Source organism: Crassostrea angulata, chromosome 1 (assembly GCF_025612915.1).
Source record: "Crassostrea angulata isolate pt1a10 chromosome 1, ASM2561291v2, whole genome shotgun sequence".
NCBI classification, from domain to species: domain Eukaryota; kingdom Metazoa; phylum Mollusca; class Bivalvia; order Ostreida; family Ostreidae; genus Magallana; species Magallana angulata.
The window spans coordinates 3,169,022-3,193,601 of NC_069111.1; the positions used below are offsets into that span (position 1 = coordinate 3,169,022).

General features: G+C 34.1%; 1 protein-coding gene and 1 pseudogene across 1 annotated transcript; both read right to left on the minus strand.

The window, feature by feature from the left end:
- Nucleotides 1-778: 778 nt before the first annotated feature.
- LOC128176509 (oxysterol-binding protein-related protein 11-like) lies at nucleotides 779-14,447 on the minus strand. The gene is made up of 20 exons (XM_052842910.1): nucleotides 14,320-14,447; nucleotides 13,838-13,942; nucleotides 11,850-11,897; nucleotides 10,509-10,590; nucleotides 10,295-10,374; nucleotides 9,814-10,041; nucleotides 9,293-9,334; nucleotides 8,999-9,079; nucleotides 8,571-8,608; nucleotides 7,104-7,219; nucleotides 6,733-6,866; nucleotides 6,143-6,228; nucleotides 5,930-6,011; nucleotides 5,071-5,281; nucleotides 4,620-4,730; nucleotides 4,221-4,381; nucleotides 3,950-4,069; nucleotides 1,770-1,931; nucleotides 1,432-1,497; nucleotides 779-1,164 (listed from the first exon to the last, which is right to left on the minus strand). Exons 2-20 carry the CDS (start codon nucleotides 13,934-13,936, stop codon nucleotides 1,090-1,092), a joined length of 2,022 nt encoding a protein of 673 aa, XP_052698870.1. The 5' UTR covers nucleotides 13,937-13,942; nucleotides 14,320-14,447; the 3' UTR covers nucleotides 779-1,089.
- Nucleotides 14,448-16,723: 2,276 nt separating this feature from the next.
- Nucleotides 16,724-24,058, minus strand: LOC128176492 (uncharacterized; annotated as a pseudogene).
- Between the last annotated feature and the right edge of the window lie 522 nt (nucleotides 24,059-24,580).

A 24,580-nucleotide genomic window follows, 5' to 3' on the forward strand; every position in this document is an offset into this window, starting at 1 on the left:
ATAGTACACACAATTCATAGTCCAGCAATTTCACTGATCTCTTTCAAATATATTGCCATAATTAATTCATTGCCATTATTATAGCCTTTTCATAGTACACACAATTCATAGTCCAGCAATTACACTGATCTCTTTCAAATATATTGCTATTATTAATTCATAGCCATTATTATCTATTGATTATATCCATGAACTCTCAAATACTCTAGCATCTGTCCACTGTCTTAACTACCAGTACAAGCTGAGATAAGAGGACAATTCAATCACAGCAATGTTTAACAAGTGTCAACGTGACAGCAAACCTGGTTTTCTTTTATGTAAACTATATCCACAATCCATGTCAACCCTGAATTGATAAACACTACCTACCATATCCAGTGAAATGAAGTACCCTATATGCAATATTTTGCCAAAAAATGGCTAAGTTCAAAAGCTGGTATTTTTTTTCGTAAATTATCAGAAATCAAAATCCTAGCAATATGCACACCTCTGATAAACATGTATGTATAATTGATCTGCAAGAGAACAACTTCCTATCTTGAAAACTGTAGGATGAGTTATCCATACAATGAGGGTACCCTTTTGGCAGCCGCCCACCTGCCCTCTATTCTCACCATTTTAATAACTGAATTTTTTCGTTGGAAAACCTGGTTAAAAATACCCAATGAGTGCCCCCCCCCCTTTCAGATAGCAATTAAAGTCATTTGATAACCCTCTGGTTCCTCGCTCTTGACCTCTTTTAAAAGCTTCCTGATATTAAAAGTACAAAAAACCTCTATCATTTCCTTCTCGGATTTTTATTTCCTCTAAATCCTGCAAAGCATATACAGTGTAAATAATCAAAAATAAAATGCCTTGTTCAGAACACATCACAATGTGTATTGCTTGATGATGAGAATGAAAGAATGCTTCCTGAATACAGAATATCACAAAGTGTTTATAGCACTTAAATATCACAGGCCAGAAGTTCCTCCTCCCAGGCTTGCTACTGTCCCTCCCCCTCTTCCAGTGTGCCTCAGAGTTTCTCCTTTATATGTTTTTCCTCTATTGTGCAAGGGTTCACTATTTCTATCCCCACCTGGAGTTGATCTAAAGTGTCCCCTTTGTATCCCCCTTCTTTAGTAGGTTGTTATAACTCCATCCTTCATCTTCTTTGTGGAAGAACTGAAAATAAAGAGGCAACAATTCAGTATACTCTGACTAAAACAGAAATACATTACGGTACATGTAAATATATTATTTCTTATCCTGAGTAGGAACAATTAAGTGTACTCTCACTAAAGCAGAAATACAATACATTTAAATATTTTATTTCTTATCTTGAGTACCCAATTCTATCATCAATGGTAAAAAGTTTGTCATGACCCCCTCCTTCCAACCCCCCAACCCCAACACCTTGTAATTTATTAACCACCCAGACCCTGAGTTTACCTTGCTAGGGAATGGTGTTCCTGATTCCTTACGATGTCTCTCTCCCTCTCTCTGTCTCTCCTCAAGCTAGCAATGGATAATACATGTACATGTGATTACACTTTTCAATAAATTACCTAATCCCTATATCTATACATTTGTTAATTTAAAGTAATATCAAAATGATAAACAATATATTAATATAACTACCATAAAGTTAACTTTAGTATAAATATCACACAAGTAGATGTTTGCATGTAAATAACTTGTATCTTCAATAATAAGAGAATAAAATTGACACACAATTGACAATTTTGCAATTAATACTTGTATATATTAAATATATATAGACCACTGACCACTCTTTTGTGCTCCGAGGCCGTGTTGATATCACCCACTTTGAGTGCATTTGTGACATGCTGCCACAGTCGCCGTGATTCAAAGTCGCCCTGAAGCTTGACCGGTCTGACCCGCTTCTTTCCAATCGGAATGTCCTTTACATCGATCACCTTCTTCGTTCCCTGATGTCAAAAATAAACTCTATAATATGTTTTACGGTGCGACCGTTGGGGTGAGCACAGCATGTGATCAAACAATGAATTATAATAAATCAATAAAAATAAAATTAACAACGTAAAATTTGAATGCAAAAAAATAAAACATACCTATTTTTCAGTAAATTTTCATTATTCATAGTTTATAAGATTTGTTATAATTTATTTATTTATAAGTAAAACAGTAGTTTAATCTCAGATACAATGCTGTTGAATAATAAAGATTTTAATATATAAATATTCATTGCACTGTATCTCCTCTTTTAAAGTGATTGTAACATCAGTTCATCCCCCTTTTTTGCAGTAGACATTTTTTCTTAAACCTACATATAAAACTTGACTCATCATAGAGCTCCCCCCCCCCATGTTAAAAAAAAAATATTTAATTTTTTTTTTTTCAATTAACACAAAGAAAATCGACTTATCATGGATTTGCCCCTCCACTTTAAAAAAAAATTAATGTTTAAATTTTTTTTTTTTTTTTTTTTTTTTTAATTTACGCTCAGAAATATTTGCTTATCATAATTATTTAAAGAACATGGTGCCCCCTCCCCCCCCTAAATGGACGTGAAAATAAAGAAACCATTGAACTGCTAAAGAGCTGAAGGATTAGAATTTTCATGATTTTTTTTCTTTTTTGGATGAGGCTGCCATCCACCCACCCACCCCCTTTTTAAAAAAGGAGATGCTACGTGTACGTTCTAGGAAATTACCGTAATTATAGTGAATAAAATAAATGTGAGCATTCATCGAAATGAGTGCAATTTACAACTGTTTCCTGTATATGAAGAAATGTCCTTATTCTTCAGCTGTTCTTTAGCTTAGCCTTTGCAAGATTTTGAGAGGATTTTGGTCATTTCAGCAGATTTACAATAACTTCAATTAGAGTAATTTCCCCTTATCATTCCTTATTGTGACGTCAAAGCTGACGTTGGTTAAGTGTCGCCTGACTCTTTAAAACTCCCCTGAGAAATAAAAGTACGCGAAGTATACCTTTTTTATTTACTTAAAAAAGCATGATGTTCTTAAAATTACACATCTTATATACTTCTCAAAAGTTTTACTTTGATTCTCGCGAGAACGTGAGGTTGGAAACAATTGGTACTATGAATTGTGGGTCAAAATTTACTGACGCTGAAAAAATCTATCGGAACAATGTGTAAACCTTGTGACGTCACTCGATTATTTTTGAATGAGAGTGTACTGAGGTGAACTTTAGAGGTAGCACTGACTGCATGTCATATACATCGTTATTGTTTTTATATTGTCTTGCTGATTCTCGTGAGAGTGTGAAGTGATAAAAATTGCCATGATTACAGAGAACTACTGGGACGACAATGCATTATGGTCCGATTTACTGACGCCAAAAAAATCCGTTGAATGAATGTGCAACTATTGTCCGAATTTTCTATTCACACGCCTTGCCGGTAGAGCTCGCTTCGCTCCGGCGCTGTGCACCGGCGAGCTGCGCTCGCTATTACTTGACTTAATCTGCCCAGATAAACAACTCTTTGTTTTTTTGTTCAGCAATACAATGTCATGTATTATAATACATGTACATGTATTGCTAAACAAATACCTATAGGTATACCTATCCTTAATTTTTTAATTACAGGTAACTTGAATCTACTGGCATTTCTATACTATAGACTTATATCTACTGGGGTGAACTTGTTGCTTTCTTGACTTGGATATGATTAAAAAACAATCTATTTATTGACTTACGGCACAGTTAAACTTTAATTTCTTGACTTCATTCTGTCTTTTTAAAAATTTCTGTTTATTGCCTTAAATTTGCCTTGGTAAAATCTCTGTCAACTTCCAAGTATATCTACATAGGTAAACTATCTTATGTTGACTTACATCTTCATAGGTAAACTCTCTAGCTATTTATTGACTTACCATGTACATAAGCATTGATACACTCTCTATTTGTTAACTTCCAAGTATATCTACATAGGTAAACTATCTTTATGTTGACTTACATCTGCATAGGTAAATTCCAGCAGGCTGTTCCACTCGCCCTGGACGCGACAGGTCACCTCCCCTGACCCCTCCCTCTTTACCTCCGCTGACACTCGGTGAAGTTTTCCCCCATAAAATGGCTGCAAATATTGATTGAAAAGTATTAAAAATCTGATGATGATCGACTTGGAATAAACCAAAAAGGCACATCTAAAGCTTACAGTCCTGGCCTTTTAACTGCTGTTCACTGACATACAAACATTCATTGACACAGCATCGACCTTCACTGACCTTGGTGTGGAAGGTGATGGCCGCAGAGTAACCTGTTTTGGCACACGTAATGGAGATCTTGTCCCCCATTTCTGCCCAAGGCACGGTCAGTATGGAGCGGGCGTAGGCGCTGGGGAGTCCAAACACATACTCCTCTCCGTGCTCCAACAATCGCAGGCACACTGAAACAACAGCAATAACGTAGTCACCATAATGAATGAATATTTCATATAGTCACAAGCTGTCATCATCCTAATGAATTGAAATACTCCTATAGTTGCAATATATATAGTTATATACAGTATTTTATATATTAAAAGAAGATTCAGTAGTCGATATAAGACACAAACTTTAAAAACAATTCAAAATTTGGTAATGATATTTAATGAGATTAAGTAAACAGCCTTGAACCCTGATTACCTTTCCCTATCAGGTTGACTCCTATGGACATGCCGTAGAACCTGGACTTGGTGTAGATCGAGGCATTCATACTCATCTGTTTCTCTGGGCATTCAAAGTAAAACGCTGAAACTGAATTAGAATGAAAAATTACAGTACACACACTACATGGTCTACATTTATATGTACTTGAATATTATTGGTAAATAAATTTTGTGCAAAAATGAACTGATGTATGGACAATAAGATACCTTTTATCTGGCTATTATTGCAGAAATAATTTTTTTTGGTTTTTTGCAATCACTTTCACTTTGCATATCAGAATTTATACTCAGTATTGTTTGTTATTAGAAACTTTTAAAATTACAAAAAAGTAACTGGCACAAATAAAAATGGATACATATTTACCCAATTTTAGCAAATTTTGTCTCACTCTAAAAAAACCCAAACAAACAGTTCTGTAGGGACTTACTAGGGGGGTGGTGAGACACCTGCTCTGCACAGTAGAAGAGCTTGGTTTCCCCGTCTGTGCCCCCCGATTGCTGCTGCGGGCTGACATCGTTCTCCGTGCTGTCGACGTTACTGTTGTTAGTGGAAGTGTTCTTTGACTTTTTGGGAACTTTCCAGGAGCAGTGGAATGTCTCGCCTATGATTGGGTTGTAGGGCTTTTTGGCAACAGATCCCTGCAATGTCAGGAGAAGAAGAATGAACTTCAAGAACACATGTAATGAAGTGTGTACAATATGCTACACACAGGCGGCCTATAAAATACTGTATACAGGGAAATATTTGCCCCTATTTTATTTTCGCCCCTTTCGTCCTAGTTGTTGTCAGTGAGCGAATTTAAGACTGAGTGAATTCAAATTACCCATGTTACCTCCCTTTTAGTACAACTGTGTCAAGGCGAATTCAGGATGGGACGAAAACATTTGTAGGTGTAGAAGGGTGAAAATAACACGGGACAAAAATAACCCTGTATACAGTAGCTTGTGCATGAATTTGAAATAATACAAATATATAAACATAAAGAAGGGAAACAAATGCTAATGAAATCAGAATTCTACAGAATAAGTTGTTGATTTACAAAGATATCAGGTGCCTCTTCACTTATCCATCTGCATGAACTTAGAAACATATCATAAAGACTCTTAACAGAGCTATCAGGGATGCTCCTTACCTCAGAGATATTAGAAAGTCTCATTACAGATATCTAGAAGGCTCTCTATATATATAAGCGAGACTCTAGAGATATCAAGGAGTCTCTCTATCTTCCACAGATTCTTAAGATACTAAAGAGTCTCTTTATCTTCGAGAGATATCGGATTTTTTACCTGTCTGGCTGCATGGAATGAGGTCAGGTACCACTCGATCACGGCCAGCATCCTGGACTCAGGGTCAGGTAGATCAGGGATTCTACAAAATCACACGGTTACTGACTCACAGGCACCAACTGTTCATACATTTTACAGGACTTCATTATAAGGACTCCATGATTTAGTTAAACATTGCTGATTTACTCATACAGGATAGATTCCTTTACTTACTTCAGAAACATGTCGGGGTGAGCCATACAGTCCGCAAACATTTCCAGGAGGGACCGTCTCTCCAAAATAAAGGTAGGAAGCACCACCTGAAAATAAATCCAGATATCAGTGAACTTGATATTTATAAACCAGATATCAGCAAACTAAATACCAGGTATCAATGAACCAGATGTCAGCAAGTTAATGACATTTCTATTTTTGAGCATCCTTAAATACTTAACACATAACTTATTAAAACTTTGTTAAAAAATGTTTAACTCATGTCATCTTTGAGTTTAATAAAATGAAACCTGCATACTAGTTTTATTATACTACTGTAAAAGTTAAAAATGTATGTGATGCTAAGGAAGATTTGTCCATACAAAACGCAACCATCTTTTCTTCCTCTCTTGTGCAAGTGCTTCAACAAAGTGAGGCAGACTGAAGAATCATATTGATGTTCCTAATTTAGTGAGGTCCATGTCCAGTTTGAGTTGTGACAGAAGATGTAGGATGCTGTGACTTTATATGCATACTTTCATGAGGTGTTAGCTGTGGCCTGATATGTATTTTTTACTGAGATGTTAGATGATGTTAATTGAAGTTTGTACTTTAGTGAGGTCCATTCCCAGTTTGAGCTGTGACAGAAGATGTAGGATGATTGTCTTGTGTTCCTCCACCCCTTCCAGATCATCATCTGTGTAACCTTTCTCATCCTCCTCCTCATCAGTGTGATTAATTGGTCCTACAATCCATGAAGTCAAAACACAGTACATTATCACATTTTTTTGTATTAAACCTCATAAATAACTTCAGATATTCAAAATAAAATGTATTAAGAATTATTACAGAATTCTCAAACAAAACAACATGATTGACATGTACATGTATATTGATATCCACTTAAGGTTTTGAGACATGCCCTGAAGTGATTTACATGTATATTGATTTAAAACCATAAGGTTTTGAGACATGCCCTGACCTTCTGGTTTCTCCTCCGGGAACACGATCGGTCCTGGGGCGGAAGTGACTGAGGAGAAGCTGCCGTTCCGGGAGGGGCGGTCCTCCACGCTACCGCCGATGGAGACGTGCCTTTGACTGTCAATCAAATATATAATACAGATGAAGGTCAAATCATGATGCACAATATCTGCCATTACAAAATAATCAATTAATCACTAAACTGCTCTAAAATATTTTCTTAGCCTTTTTTGAGCTTCTGATCATTCAAACAATATATATTAACTTTTTTACCTTTACCATCAGTTTTGAAACTACAGTAAAAACTCCAATGCGAAAGAGCAAATTATTTTAAAAAAAGCAAGGTGAAAAAATTTAATGAACCAATTAACCTGGTAGAGAATAGTATTACTTGATTAAGATTTATGATCCAAATGGATGAGAAATGGTTGACAGATTTTTGAGGCAGTGATAATCAGCATTATTTATAAACAAGCATGAAGTAACCAATGTATATATGACCATGATGCTGTTTAGACAGGGTTTAGTTGTTGACAGGTCATTTTTCTGTCACATTTATGATTTGGACCAAAATAAACAAAAAGTTGCCACAAAATATTTTTAATCTAAACAAGGCTTGGAAAAAAAGGAGCAATGTAAATGTAACACTAAAACAAAGATTAAAGAAACACAGGAACTAAAATGTAGCACACAAATTCAACTACAGGTACAATAGAGTTTGTTGTCATTTGATACTAATAACACACATGTGTACTTAATGCCTACTAAATTCAGTATTCTGAGTTGTTAATCAATTTGTTCCTAGGCTCCTAGTCAATGTCAGATAAAGTATACTTAATGTCAAATTGTCATCACTAGTTTCAGAATGGTGATCTAAATGACAATCAGGTCATGATGTAGTTTCTGTTGATGTCACACTTTTATATGCATTGTAATAATAACATGTACTAGATTCTTTAATCACTAAATTTTCAGTTATATTATTATTTTATTGATGCCAATAATATTCATATTTTTTTTGGTGTCCCATTATTTCATACTTTTTCATTCATATCATATTACTTTAAATAATTGAATGGTTATAGAGCTGTAGTAATTGTTATCAATGTTGTATTCCTGTCAGTCATTATATATGATGTCAATATTTTATCCGTATTTGTTGTTGATGTCAAACTGTGATCAAACTGATATCCGTAATTACTGATGTCTAACTGCTGTCAATAATTATTGTTTACCTGCCATCAATAATTGTCAATAACAACTGTCAGTAACTGTTGATGACAAACAACTGTAAGTACCTATTGCCAAACAGATGCAGTAAAAAATTCTTAACGTAGCTATAATATTACTGTTAAAACCATCATTGTGAAAATAACACACTTGTCAGTGATCACTGACAGTTTGCTCATCAAACAATAACCAGTGACTGGTCAGGAATGAACACACAGAGATATCACAACACACTAACCTTGTGAGGGATTCATGCCAGTCATACGACGCTCCACCCTAAAAAATGTAGCCACAATGATATGTACACTCTAACAAAGAAATCAAAACTGAAATAAAATCATACAAAACAGTTGGGCAGTCATTTCTGTGTGGGGTGGGGGTGGGGGACATATGTGAGGAAATTATGATTTCTTATGTTCATTTTTTACGCATGTTCAGTAGACAGAAATTGTTTTATACCCTGCTATAATTATAAGCAGAGTGAAAGAAATGTGCTAAACATCATTGGATTTAAAATGTGACATTTAAAAAAACACAGCCAAATGTTTTTTGTTAAGGAATGGCGTCAGAGGTAGTATTCGGCAAGCTAACACTGATAGAGGCAGACAGGACAATGTGATGGCTAGCAGACAGGAAGTGAAGGAGAGGAGACGACTAAGGACTTACCTGTTGGTGCTGGAGCATCCTCAGACACTGACCCAGGCTGCTGAGGGTGGCAGTCGACGTGGCCTTCAGTAACAGCAAGTCCTGCAACACAGATTGCAAAATGTAGCACAAAATATAGAACAGAGTACAGCACTAACTTACAGCACAAAACACAGCACAGAATACTGTACAAAATATGCTATGGTGTCTACTGCCATCCTTGATATATATCATAGAAATAATGTAACATTTTTCTACTTGACTTTACTCCTCTGTAAATCACAGATTCATGTACAATGATGTACATTGACTTACTTTATCTAGTCCACCAATAGGTTCAGCCGACACAGGTAAACTCTGAAATAAAGAACTTGTATGAGTCCATATACGTTGTGTGTAAGTAACAGTGCAAGTAACATTTATAGAAATCATATGTTTGTCCTTATTCGCTCATGCTACAGGTATTAATTTGACACAAACAATATTATATATGTGATATACAACAAATGAAGTTATCTCCTTACATCTTTCTAAGTTTTTGAGGAGAGGTAAATAAAGTCTCTCTTGAGACTTACTTGTATACGAGATGAACAACTTTTGCATTGAGACTTAGTTCTTTCTAGCCAATGAGATAAACAGCGATGAATGTGATAATGGTTGAGAATAACTGTGATCTTGTCTACGAGAAGGACTGGTTACTCTTAGACTAACCTCATTCAAGTCTTTGAAATTGGTGGCATAATCTCTGAGACCTACTTCCATTTCATTTATGAGATGAATGGCATATTCATTAAGATTTTCTCTAAACTACAATTGAGATACATGTTTAAACTGACCTCGATTTTGTCCACGAGATGGACGGCGTACTCATTGGCCTCCGAGATATACTCCTTGACCTCCCTGAACGGGTCCAGTGTGTGGGGGCGAGGAGCGGGGGCCTTGTGGGACTTCACCGGGACCTCGTGGGGCACCACCTCTGTCTTCTTCTTGGGCGGTGCTACGTCTGTCAATGTCTTTAACAGGGAGGACGACCTAGACTCACGACGGACAGACTGTTGACCGCCCTACATACATACAAACATTAATTCTCAGGTAAATATAAACATACAATATAATTTTCATGTAAATTGCAAACGTACAAATCCTCATGTATTTATTACATACATACAAATTAACCTTCCTGTAAATCATTTAGTTTATAATCTACACTTATATAAGCATATGATTATTATTCAAATTATTTCTTGAATCAGAAACTTATTTTAATTTTTTCAATTAAAGACATGTGATTTCTTTTTATAGACATGCAATACTTACACTGGTCATGTGATTTGTGTGAAACTCGGCAGTGGTCCGTAGTTTGTCTATCCAGAGTTGTCTTTCTTTAGTACTACTAGCTGAAAAGTCAGGATTTGGTTATAATATTAGTACCTGTATTTGTATTTGTATCATTGATTGATTTTATGATTTATAATAATGACATGCATGCAGAACAAGGTTCCGTTAGGTACGTATGTCTGGTAGAACCTGCCTTTGAGCCGATAGATTTCTCCATTGGCAGCACTGACGGAGAAAGTCTGGGAGTCCTCATCTGAGGGGGAAATCACTGCACCCTGTCACAGAGGAAACACTTCAGTAAGTACAAAGTCACAGTGAGTAAAAAGTCACAGTAGAATCCATTACAGTTCATATCACAGGAGAAACAAATGAACTACACATTGTACAAACTAGGACATCAACATCTCAGGGTAGGAACAAATGATTAAGGTTAATATACAGACTTATCACCTTTAACAGTACATGTTCATGTATTTGAAAGCAAGAGATATTTACAATTTCTTGAGAACTTCACAATCACAAATATTTGTCATCCAAACCACTAAGTGCAAACATTAGTGTATCCTTGTTAATGTTATAAAGTCATTTTATAAAAATCACCTTAAATCTGTCATAGCAAACACCATTCATATTGGTGATTTTCAAAATAAAATTCCAAAAAATGGAAGTTTATTTCAACTTTTCTGAGAGGTATCATAGTTCTAACATTATAGAAATAATATCTGTAAATATTTCTACAATACACCTGTATTATATATCATTAATTTATTCATAAATACTTTATCTTAAACCATACAATGATTGTTTTAGACCTCTTACTTAGTATACATTGTAAGTCGTTATACAGATTGTATTTTATCAATAAACCATTGCTGTTGTTGTTCAGCTACTGTAAACAAGGAACTTCAAGGACATATCACTGACCAATGATAAACAGTGTGTTCAGTCATTGTTTATATCAGTACAACGGGTGGGGTTACAAGTTTACAATACAACAATTTAGTTCTAGTTGAAAAATACTATGTCACTGGCCAGAGGGAATAACAGCCCGGATCACCACACTCATTCAAACTGACAAACAAATCCGATAAATACGCAAAGTCAGTATTTTCATTTACGACATCTTATCAAATGACATAGTATGAATTTTAATTAGAAGGAAGGATTTTACTGGCTACCAATGTTTTTAGATTATAAACCCAGTTTACACTCCGATCACATTACAGACTGTACAGTTATATAAACACAACACTTGTTCCAATGTAATCAAACCACGTATACCTGTAATTCAATCCTCAAAGTCATATTTATTGTCAGGGACTACTTAGACTTAAACTTAGTTTGGGAGAGGATTCATTGTAAGGGCATTAAGTAGTACAAAACTAGAATTTAGTGCAAGATGAAGCAAACTCAGTGATAGCTTTATGCTGAGACTTGCACTATACACACTAAAGGTGTAAATTATTTTTGTTTGATAGCTTAAATATATGGCTAATCAATTGATTCCTTCTATAGGAACTAAATTCATACATACCGCTAGATGGACATATCCTCTGGGTCTCTGCTTTTTGTGTTCCTCCTTCTACAACCAGAAAAAAACCCAAAGGTGTCAGGTGTTAACTAAATGCTAGTACATCTACTATCAATCACCTTGTGGGAGAACCTAATAAAAGGTGTTTGTAATTAAGCGTGACTCTCCATTCATCAAATGGAAAAACTTCTGATCAGTGAACATGGTGAATTGTGAAAACTATGTCAGGTGAATTTATTTATATTCAAAGTCCTTGTTTACTTCTCATGAAAATGAATTCAGACTTGTATTCACAAGTTGTAAACAGTTTTACTTTTGACATCGTTATCTAATAAGCTGCTGAGTAGATCAAATAAAATGAAAATACAACAATCCTTAGTAATGCATTAGCACTGTAGATGAAATGAGATTCCTAGAGTTAGTGTATTAAGTACTTTTGTAGTCCATGAGTCGGTGTGGAGTGTAGTGCCTGTTTGAGGTGACCTAATGTGACCCCCCTCACTGACCACTAACCGGTACTGTCTACGGTCAGAGTGTGTTTCTGGACTCATGTGACATCCTGCAGGGTGCACACTTCTTCTATATCACAGTATATCTAGTACATAAGTCACGAAACCAACTAAATGTACATGTTCAGTCCATTAAAGTATTGGCTTGACTTAAGACATGTTCTGGTAATATAATTTTGTTAACCTAGATATTGTACATGTATATCTGCAGGTCATTGCAACAAACAGTTAACAGTGCATTATGGAAAATGTAAAGAATATTCAACTAAATCACACTGAAAAGAGTAGATTATAAATTTCCTACACCCAACCTATGTAGGAAGAAATTATTATCTTATTTATTGATGGTAAGTGGTAAATATTATTTATCACTTACCATCAATATATACTAAGATAATAATTTCTTCCTACATAGGTTGTGAGAAGGAAATTAAACTACTGTACTTATACATGTTCACTTAACCCATACAACTTACAAGATGTAAAAAATATAACTTTCTACTCAGTAGATAAATCTGTATGATATATGTATATTATATACTGGTCAAATTACTCTTATTTAGCTCTCCTGGTAAGTGTTGATTTAATTTGTTACAAGTTAAGTCTTGAAATTTTCATGTTACAATCTTATCACTCAGTGCTATTCTTGTGGAATTTAAAAAAATCACAAACTGTCTTTGAGTGCAGAGCTTTACATCGTGTCCTATACTGTTTGCTGGGTAATGGGACCATTGTCAAATTCGCAAATAATTCCCCTACACATGTTACCACTTACAGCAGTATCTGTTGGAATATAGGTAGGGTTAATTGTAAACAATCACAATGCTGGTATAAAAAAGTCTTCAGTACACAGAATTGATTCATCTTTCATGTTTTACAGTAGAAAGAATAGATAGTAATCAAAGGGGCAAAAGTAGGAGATATCAATATTAGTAATTCAAACCCTTGATTTCAATTTTCATAACACAAGAAAACTGAAATTTTGCTCCTTTATGCAAAATTCTTTCATGAGTTACCTGGTATATAACTTTTACTCAACTGCAGAACTATGAACTTACATGTAACTTTATTCATATAACAACCACTGAGAAACTCCACGTCTAATCAGAACTATTTATAGCTCTACAGGAAATCTGAGGTTGACATATCGTGTCTACATTTCCTTTTATGAAACAAAACCCCTGCTGTTTACAGCACATGCACAATTGAGTGTATCGGCACTAGTTCAAACTCTTCAAATTGATATTCAGAAACTCTACAAGTCATAACTGTCAAAATTTTCGTGTTTTTTCTTGCTGTTGTTTAAGATCTTTTACAACAAATTGAAGTTTTTGGTGCATATTATGGTCAAACTTCAACCTCAATTTTAATGGATATCGATAGACACTATGAAAAATGTACAATTTTTTTGGCATGTCTAATTTTTAGGAAATATTTGATAGTAAATCGCTGTATGACAATAGTGAAGATATAACGACTGACCTCAAAATACTCGAGCATCCCTGAGTCAGCATCCATCACGAACCAACGATACTGCCAGCCCTTCATCACATTAGTGTACTTATTAAGAAGTCCCTCCATCTCTGTCTGTCAAATACAGGTAAACACTACATAACGTCATAAAGGAAAGAATACATGACAATTGATGCAATGGTAAATCTAAATGTCATTTCTATAGATTGAGATTTACAAGTAGCCCATGGAATGTTTTCTACGCATTCCTTAAACTATGCATCCTTTTAAATTCTAACAAGTAACAACCAGCATTATCATTTTAGAAACCGGACGAAGAACGTGGTTTCATGTAGTCCACATAAACTATGATGTCATATATTGTCAAAGTTTTTCAGCACTCGTGAACACCTTGATTTCTCCCTGCACGCAGAAGTTTCAATGCCTTTTGAAATTGTTTCGATTTAAAAAGTAAGTTTTGGAATTCGAACAAAAGCATTTTACAAACTTACTTCGTTTGATTTACACAAACAATAACTTCATTTAGATGTTCGTTAACTCCCACTTCTCACTTCGAGCTCCCCATTAACTTCCGCTGTTGGTTTTTAACCCTGAATTTCGAACCCGATCAAATATTTACCTTTTTTCTAAAACTAATTTAGTTCAATATTAAGTTCATTTATGGATTAAATAGAAAACCTATCCGATAACGATGACTGCAGAGAGAGAGAGAGAGAGAGAGAGAGAGAGAGAGAGAGAGAGAGAGAGAGAGAGAGATTGAGATTTTTATTATGGTAAAAAGGTTAAAATTTGATGCGTATATAGCATCGGCATCCTTTTTTCCTTCTTTCATAGACAATAGACAATGATAAATCAACAGCTATTAAAGATATAATTAAGAATGTATAGCAAATATGGAGGTAAAAAAATAACAAAATTTACATTTATAATGAATTGTTTTAAAATGATCAAAAGTTAAGCAATACTAATTGACATAATAGTTTAAAATGAATTTATTTTTACATATATTAACCCATTATTTTTTAATTCTTCAAATCCAATCCCATTATTTGAAAGTTTCTACAAAATGTATTTTATTCATTTAATGTGAAAATAAAAACAAATGGTGGACGTCATGTGGAATATGAAATACTCAACCAGTAATCACAATTAGTTGAATATAATACTTTATATGTATAATTATTTTAATGTTATTTTTGTCCTCATGTACCATATGTTTGAAATGGTTTTGAGCGAATAAATGAACTTGAACTTGAAGAACACTAAATAAATTCATTTACTGAAAAAAGCACTTGATCTGTTAAATTGCTATTTTGATGTGGAAATTGCTCAATATTATATAATTATGATAATACAGAGGCGGATCCAGCAATTCCGAAAAGGGGGGGTTCCAATTGATGAAAATCAGTGCGTACAAAAATCATTATTTCCCAATAAGCAAGGCCTTTTGAACGTTCTCCGTGTGTGAATTTAATAAACAGTTATTTCGTCAATATCTATTTCATATCTTTTTTAATATCACAGTGCACTGCCTTTATTAAGCGTTTCAGTTTAGGCAAGGAAGATTTGCATAATTTCAAGCCTTAAAAAAACCCAAGTCTACGTATACAGCAATGAGAACGTGCATCTGTGCTAAATAGAAAGAAACACTAAGAAACAAAAAATAATTCAGACTAATTACGACAAGCTATTATAAAAATGAATTTTTTGGTAATTTTTTTAAATTTCTTTGATGTGTAAATTCTGAATTATTTATCGATTTTGATTTCTTTGATTGCCTTCTTAAAGAAAGGTCTAAATGATAGGATATGACAAAAAATTTGGATAGTTTATCTGCTGAATAGATGGAACATGTGTAATTACAATTGTACAAGCAATATAGTCGTCCCAGGGAACTTAATTGATGTGACCTCTGTAATGGGTGCGCCACATCATCCGGACTAGTACAGATACGATCATATTCAGGAAAGTTTTGAAAAGTTGTGCATTTTCATAATGGTTTATATATTTAAACCCCTTACACGGTATTTTTGTAACATAATTTCCGATTCTTGGAAACAAAACAAAAAGGCTTTCTTTTGTGTTTCACGTGGATAGCATTCCAGAAAAATAGCAATAACCCGCATAAGCGGGTTTAATTTTCTCTGTATTTTTCTTTTTTTTCCGTATGAAACGTGGTAAAACTTTTTTATTATAATTAATTAAGTCAACTAAGCAATACATTTGAAAGCAGCTTTTAAAAGTAAAACGAATGTGTGTACTCGTACTGAAACGTCGTTTTACTCGATGGCTTATCATGATCAGTTCAAACTGTATGTTTACTCATGGAAGTGAACACCGGATGCTGAAGGGGAGTACTTTTTTCGATAAAAAAAAAGTTAGGGTTTCTTTAATATCAGAAATACATGTATATTACGGTACGTTGTGAGAAAATCTTTAGATAAACAATTTTAAGCATTTATTTGAGATAATCACAGTATTTATATTATAAATGGGAAAAATTGCCTTTAAATAGGCATAAGAAGTTTTTAAAAAAAATCATGTCCCAGAGAAAGGGGGGGTCCCGACCCCCGGAACCCCCCCCCCCCCCCCCTCTGGATCTGCCAATGTAATATCTAAGGACTGCTATCTCGTGATCTTTATAAATGTAATGGGATGGGGGAAAAAATGATGGATAAATAGATCCGAAGGATTTGAACCCTGAATCTCTTGTCAGGTGATCTACCCACTGGGCTATATCTGTCACCAATACTCAAACAGGTTTGACTGTCACATATAAGATATAGACTCTGTTATAAAGAGGCACAAAAATTGTCTTCTAGTATGATCTCTACAATACGTCCCTCACGGTTCTACCATGAGAACATTTAGTCTAATTAACATATAAGACTTGAACTGCTTCACTTTTTTTATTCATCCAGACTACATGAAAATCCTCAACAATCCAAATTTATGTAATGAAAAACAGCTATACATTTAGAAAAACAGACAGAGATAATTAACCCAGCATAATTCAATTTGCAATTTTCTGACAAATATAAGACAATGTCCACAATCATTGCATTCCGCTCTCTGTAATACAGCGATAAAACACATTGTCTTGATGAGTGTCAGCGTAATTCACACTGCATGCCTCATTCCTCACACAGTCAATAGCAAAACTAAATCGCTCAGTATAAAAAAAATCTGACAAGCGGGTGTGCTTCATTGGTCTGCTAGATGCTAGAAATGCAACGAGATCACCATAACACAGTATTGAATATCAGGTATAATTCTGGTCCATCTGATTGAAATGTTGGTAACTATTGTCTGCATATTATTTTGCACCTTTTTTTTAAAATATAAAACTAAAAGACTTGAATGCTTCACACAACTTGGTACATTTTACAAAAATATCCTGTAGTACAAATATTTGCAACACATAGGTTTCATCACATAGGTTTTATATGAATTTTCCACAAATATTATTATAAGTGTATGAAGTACATGCATATGTACATGAAACATGCAAATTGGCTGCTTCTCTCCTCATTTTCACATGATACGAATGTGATATCCATTATGTTCTGAATCCGATTCAAAGTGATCACGATCATTTACAATAGTTAATTTACATTCCAGAAAATAAAACCTCCAAACAGATAGTGTTTATAAGTATACAACTGTTATTGCACTCAGTAGCATTATGTTTGCAAGTACCTCTTCCACAGTAAGAGAGCAGGGCATTCAGAGCGGCGAGATAAAGGTCACAAGTCCCCACAAAATAATGTTATGAAAAATGACAATTCAAATAACTAACTGTCTTTGCCACAAAACTTCAGTAAAAGCTCCTCTGAAGTGTTTCAAAAATTAACGATTTCATTTCTAAAAGATACAACAACAAAACTTACATTGCAATATACATTTTCACATATTGATCTTAATCTTAGAAAACCAGCACAAATTTTATAACTTTGACTACAAAATGAAAAGAAAAAAATTCTATTTACACATATCTTATTATGCTCTTTAACTCAAAAATTCTTTAAAAAATTCTACTTTTTAACACTTCATCAGAAATGCACCAAGTAAACACCCAGAAACTGCTTGTATAATCAGTTTATCACAGAAATGTTGGCAATACATTGTAATGAGCTATGAAGTGGTTGAATTTTCAGAGTTCACGATGTACTTAGCCTGCGGAATTCGTTCTGCACAGCAGAAATCAGTTTGTCTTTTTGTCTGGATTGTCAGAATCGCTTAAAATCCCCTGTCCTTCCAAATGAACATTCTCAGAAAAGTCTTCACTTTTGGTTGTTTTTTCGGGGGCTGGATTTGATGCCCTTGACACTCGTCCTTGAGATGGAGCCAATGTTTCTGAATTAATCTTATCAGACATTTTGTCATCTTCCTTCTCTATTTCTTTGTTATACTTCATCAAGGACGTGATTGAGACCAGACGTCTTCCTGTATAACCATCTCTGTTAGACAGCGACCCATTGGACATGGATCGCTTTCCCAGCTTGTGTAAGCTTTCACGGCTGGACTGGTTCGAGCGGTGTCTGGCCAGCCTGTTGCTGAACATGCTTTCGTTGAACTTCATGCGTTGCTCTCTCTGCTGCTGCAGCAACTGTTGCTGTCTGTTAAACATCTTGATCTTGTCCTGCAACAAACACAAAGCCTTAGAAGCAAAACCTCTCAAAGAAAGCCCAAAAGTAACAACCATGTTGAATAATATATGTTGAAAATATCTTTCTTTTTTTCTCTACATATATCTTAAAATAATTCTCATTCAATCTACATGTACAACTGTATATAAACACCCATTTCATAAATCTGACAAATGATTCAGAATAAAGTTTGTGAAAATTAAAGTTTGAGAATACTGAAGAAAAATCCAAACTGTCAATCTCTGTATTTGTTAGAACGCTAGTTTGAATCCCCTTAGACACTGAGGAACAAAAAAGTGAGGACTATACCTTGTTTTTGAGTTGGTTTGAGGACCGCAGAGCCTCCCTGGAGCCAATGATGTGTTGAGGAGCTGCCCTTGTGTTCCTCCACACCTTCAGCTGATCCTAGATCATAACCAAAGCGCTAACTTAGTTCAAATGATGTTACTTGTTCAATGTTACTCATAGGAAAATCATAACAACTACCAAGTTATGCAAGAGCTTTCACAACGCTATCAGATTCTCAAGGTTGCCACTTACCCAGTTTCCTACAGGTGAGGAGTAAACACTTGGGCTTCTTCTCTTTGCCCACTGGTTGTTTAAAAGGGCTCTATGGTCGTGGCCATATTTAGACTGTAACGATCTCCTTTAAAAGAAGAGCTCTATTTAAAAATATGGCCAAAAAATCAAATATTAAAGGTCAAATATATGGATTTTTTCTTTACTTAATAATTGTATACAGCTTAGCAAATTGTATCTTAAAATTTAAGGTAGATCTGATGGTTCATTTGTTGACCATCCGGCCTCTTTAAAGCTAAAGATACAAAATAAAAATACAGTACTACATGTATGTCTGAAAACTGGTTCCTTTAAAGACAGAAACAAAATGGAGATTCTGTGTGAGGGTACATTGGTACTATGGAAAGTTCTCCTGAATTAATGGTTTCTGACAGTGATTAAATGGATTAACAACAGCTAGTATATCCATTTAACTGAATACATTACCTGCTCCCCAGCCTGTTCTCCAAGTCGGACTTGAACTTGGAGTCCAGCATTGAGCCAGTCAGATTCTGGGCTCTTCTCTGGTCACGTTCCATCACAGAGCATACCCTCTTCCTTTTGTCCCCTGCACTGTTCTGTAAAATAAGGAATATACATCATCAGTGTCTTAATCACAATGGTCTAAAGTTATCAGTGTCTTAAACAGGATGCTGTAAAATAAGGAATCAACATTATCATTGCCTTAATTAGGATGCTGTAAAATAGGTAATCAACATTGAAGGTGTCCTATTCAGGATGCTGTAAAATTGTCAGTATCTTAATCATGATGCTGTAAAATAGGAAATCAACATTGTCAGTGTCTTAATCATGATGATGTAAAATTGTCAGTGTCTAAATCATGATGCTGTAAATTTATTAGTGTCCTAATAAGAATGCTGTAAAATTGGTTTGAACATATTTTATTGTATATATAATATACAAAGGGTTCGAACACAAGTTCTTGCAACTTACTAGGTTCTCACCCAATGTAAAATTGTCAGTGTCTTAATCATGATGCTGTAAAGTTAGGAATCAACGGTGTCAAACTCCTAATAAGGATGCTGTAAATATGTCAGTGTCCAAATCAGGATGCTGTAAATTTGTCAGTGTCTTAATCAGGATGCTGTAAAATAAGGAATCAACAGTGTCAGTGCCCTGATCATGATGATGTAAAAAAGAGAATCAACATTCCATTAAAGTATTAGTTTGACTCCTAAGTTATGTATTGATTACACAATTTTGTTTTCCTACATATTGTACATGTATACATGTAAATCTTCAGTCATAGCAACAATCAGTCAATGGTACATGTTCAGTGCATTACGGCATATGTACAGAATATTTAATTACATTACACTGAAAAAAAGCGCTCCGGCTTCCTCGACCCACATCAATGCCCCCATTGCTGTAACATACGTGCCAAAGAAAGATATTAATATAAGTTGTAGAACTTGTTTAAATCATTGTAAAAAATAAAGTTTGGTTTAAAAGAGTAGATTATTTATCGCTCGATATCGATCATCATCAATACCAGTATATAAGATATTAATTTCTTCCTACACAAAATGTGTGTAGGAAATTAAGCTACGCAGTATGCACATATATTCATTTAACCCATACAAGATTTACAAATATAACTCTCTACTCAGTAGATAAACCTGTTTGATATACTGGTCAAATTACTCTTATTTAGCTCTCCTGGTAAGTGGAAATAAAGCGACACTGTTGATTTCATTATAGTTACAACTTACGAGTAAAGTCTTGAAATTTCCATGTTCCATGTTCCATGTTGATGAAAAACATTTTTTATTCTCATGTGATCATAATAAGGCATTAAGAGATACTCTGTACAAATTAGCTAATTGACTCTTGTAAAAAATTTCAATATATGGACAATAACCAAAAATTATACTGGCTTATGACAACTGAAGATTTACAAGTACAACTCAGCGAAATGATTCTAAAAGGTGGAATATAATGGTTATAGTTATATATACAGATATAATATGCAATGTATTTACTTTTAGGGGGGGGGGGGGTATGTTATGTATAAGCATACTGGCTTGAACACTTTGAGTACAAGTAGACCAGTCTAATCGACTGTGCAGGCACCGTCCCTTGGTACTCTCTGTTTTCAGGCCACTTTGTTTCTGTATAGCGGTTGTATTCACTGATGTGTAAATCCCATACATATATTTCATTGTATTAATGAATCATTTTGCATATTGTTGCCTGTAATATGAACCTGGACATTGTGAGCTGTTATTTCATTCATTATTTGTTATAATCAAGATATTATTATTATTTTTTTTAATGTATATGCCCCCTGAGGGCCCTTGATTGGTGAATAAATAAATATATATAACGACTGACCTCAAAATCCTCAAGCATCCTCGAGTCTGCGTCTATCACCAACCAAGGACTCTGCATTAGGCCCTTAATCATATTAGTGTACTTAGTGAGAAGTCCCTCCATCTTTATCTGTCAAAAACAGATAAACACTAATAAAGTTGTAAAAGAAAAGAATACATGACAACTTATGCAACTTATACATTAATTGTTATGAAATCCCACATTATCCAAGACCTACTGAAAATGTTATTTCTAGATGGAGATTTACAAGTTAGCCCATATGGAATGTTTCTATGCATTCCGTAAGCTTTGCACCTGTTTAGTTTCTGTAAAGTTAACAATCAGCGATATTTATGAGACACCAGATGAAGAACATGGTTTCACAGACATGTAGTCCACATAAACTATGATGTCATATATAGTCAAAGTTTTTCAGCACTCGTTAACACCTTGATTAACTATGGCACGCCAAATTCACAAAAATGAGCTAAACATAGTTTCACAGTCGATAAACTAGGTTTATCAGCTGTTAACTATAGTTTACTAATCCTAAACTATAGTTAACGATTCGTTAACTATAGTTTACATCTGTGAAACTATATTTCACGAAATCAATGTAAACTATAGTTTACGAATGATAATCATAGTTTATCTCTCTGTAAAAAACTTTAACAATTATATAGATTTTCCTGATAAATATAGATTCACATTTGTTAATTATAATTTACAATCGTAAACTATAGTTAAGAGTTGTTAATTAGACTTTCACAAATCGTGAAAATACATTTATCAGACAAATTCACAAAAATGAGCTAAACATAGTTTCACAGTCGATAAACTAGGTTTATCAACTGTTCACTATAGTTTACGCATCCTAAACTATAGTTAACGACGTTAATTTATATTTCACGTCTGTAAACTATAGTTAACGCCATAATCTATGTTTCACATCTGTAAACTATAGTTAACACTGAAAACAATCATTTGCTGTTGTTAAACATAGTTTATCTGATAAATATAGTTTCACCATTGGGAAACTATGATTAACAACTCTAAACTATAGTTCACGAATGCAAATTGTATTATTTAGACATTAAGGCGCCAAATTCACAAAAATGTGATAAACATATAGTTTTACTTTTGTAAAGCATGGTATAAATGACAGTTAACTATAGTTTAGAACCAAAAACTATAATTAATGTTTGAAAAACATAGTTTATCTGATAATTAAAAATAGTTTCACAATCGTGAAACTATATTTATCAACTCTAAACTATAGTTAACGAATGTAAACTATAGTTTATAGATGTGAATCTATATTTATCAGCAAAATCTATTGTTAACGTGTATTTCCAGACAAAAAAACATAGATTTGCATTCGTAAACTATAGTTTACAGATGTGAAATATAGATAAACGTCGGTAACTATAGTTTAGGATCCGTAAACTATAGATAACAGCCGATAAAACTAGTTTATTGACTGTGAAACTATGTTTTGCTAATTTAAGTGAATTTGGTATGCTTTAGATTTGTAAACCGTAGTTTACTGGTCATAAAACCCCATTTATCAGATAAACTATGTTTAACAACCGCAAATGATTGTTTTCAGTGTTAACTATAGTTTACAGATGTGAAACATAGATTATCACGTTAACTATAGTTTACAGATGTGAAATATAGATTAACGTTGGTAACTATAGTTTACGATCCGTAAACTAAAGTGAACAGTCGATAAACCTAGTTTATCAACTGTGAAACTATGTTTAGCTCATTTTTGTGAATTTGGCGTGCCATAATTAACTCTCCTTGCAACACAGGCGCCTGAATTTTTATCGATCAGTCGCTTGTGCTTGTGTTAATATGCACACAGACGTTTCAATGCTTTCAATGTTCATAAATTTAAACAAAGTAAGTTTTGGAACTCGATCGAAACAAAAATATTGAACAAAAATAGCTGCAGTTCTGTAGCTCCCGGTCTGAATAAATTCGGATGGACGACCTGGGAGCTACAGTGCCTCTCATCGTAAAAAAAAACTTAAAAAAACCTGCATTTTACGGTGCACAAACAATTGCGCTAGTTCTGGACTGATTAACCTTATTTCCACACAAATTCTGTGAAAACAGTTAGTACCAATAATTTTTTCAGGCAATTTACTACTGATATCGTCAGTTTACTTGCCTCAGGCTTTCTCTTAAACATGCTAACCGACATCGGAAAATGAAATACATTATATATATCGTCTATATATTAATTTACGTCGAGATCGAGAGTCGCCATTCTCACATGTAAACAAACTGCACCCCAGCTGGTGATGGTGTTTAAATGAATATCAGAGGCAAGTGAAGTGATAATATCTTTAGTAAAATGTCCTAGGAATTTTTTGGAATCAAATATTTGTACAGAATGTGTTTGGAAATGAGAATAATCAGTCCAAAACTAGCGCAATTTTTTGTGCGCAGTAAACTGCAGTTTTTAACTTCTTTACTATGTGAGGCACTGTAGCACCCAGGTCGTCCATCCGAATTTATTCAGACTGGGAGCTACATATATGCATCTAGAATAAACTTACCTCGATTAATTTACACGAACAATAACTTCATTTAAATGTTAACTCCTTCTCACTTCGAGCTAAATAACATGATGATGATGTAAGTTTATCCCTGAATTTCGAACCCGATCAAATATTTAACCTTTTTTTTAAATGATTTATTTAATTTAAAGAAGTTAATTTATGGAGTAAATAGAGACCTATCCGATTACGATGTCTTCTTAACTGGAGAGAGAGAGAGAGAGAGAGAGAGAGAGAGAGAGAGATATTTTTTGTCAGTACCTAGCTGTTCATTGAAGTGGTAAAAATGTTGATTGGTTAGTATATACGTCCCTGGATTGATATATATACATGTAGCATCGGCATCCTTTTTTACTGTTATCATTGACAATAACAGACCAATAGCTACATGTATATATTAGGATATATTTAAGAATATAGTGAATATTGAGCATTAGATTTTCATTTTTTTATAATCGATGATTTTTTTAAAATGAATTTATTTTCACATATATTCTTTAATTCCAATCCAACTTAAGTTTCTTTAAATTGTATTTTAATTTTATTTATATATATGCCAAAATAGAAACAAATGGTGGTCATGTAGAATGAAATGCAGGTAATTAAAACATAACATGTTTTAATTAAACCATAATTTAAGT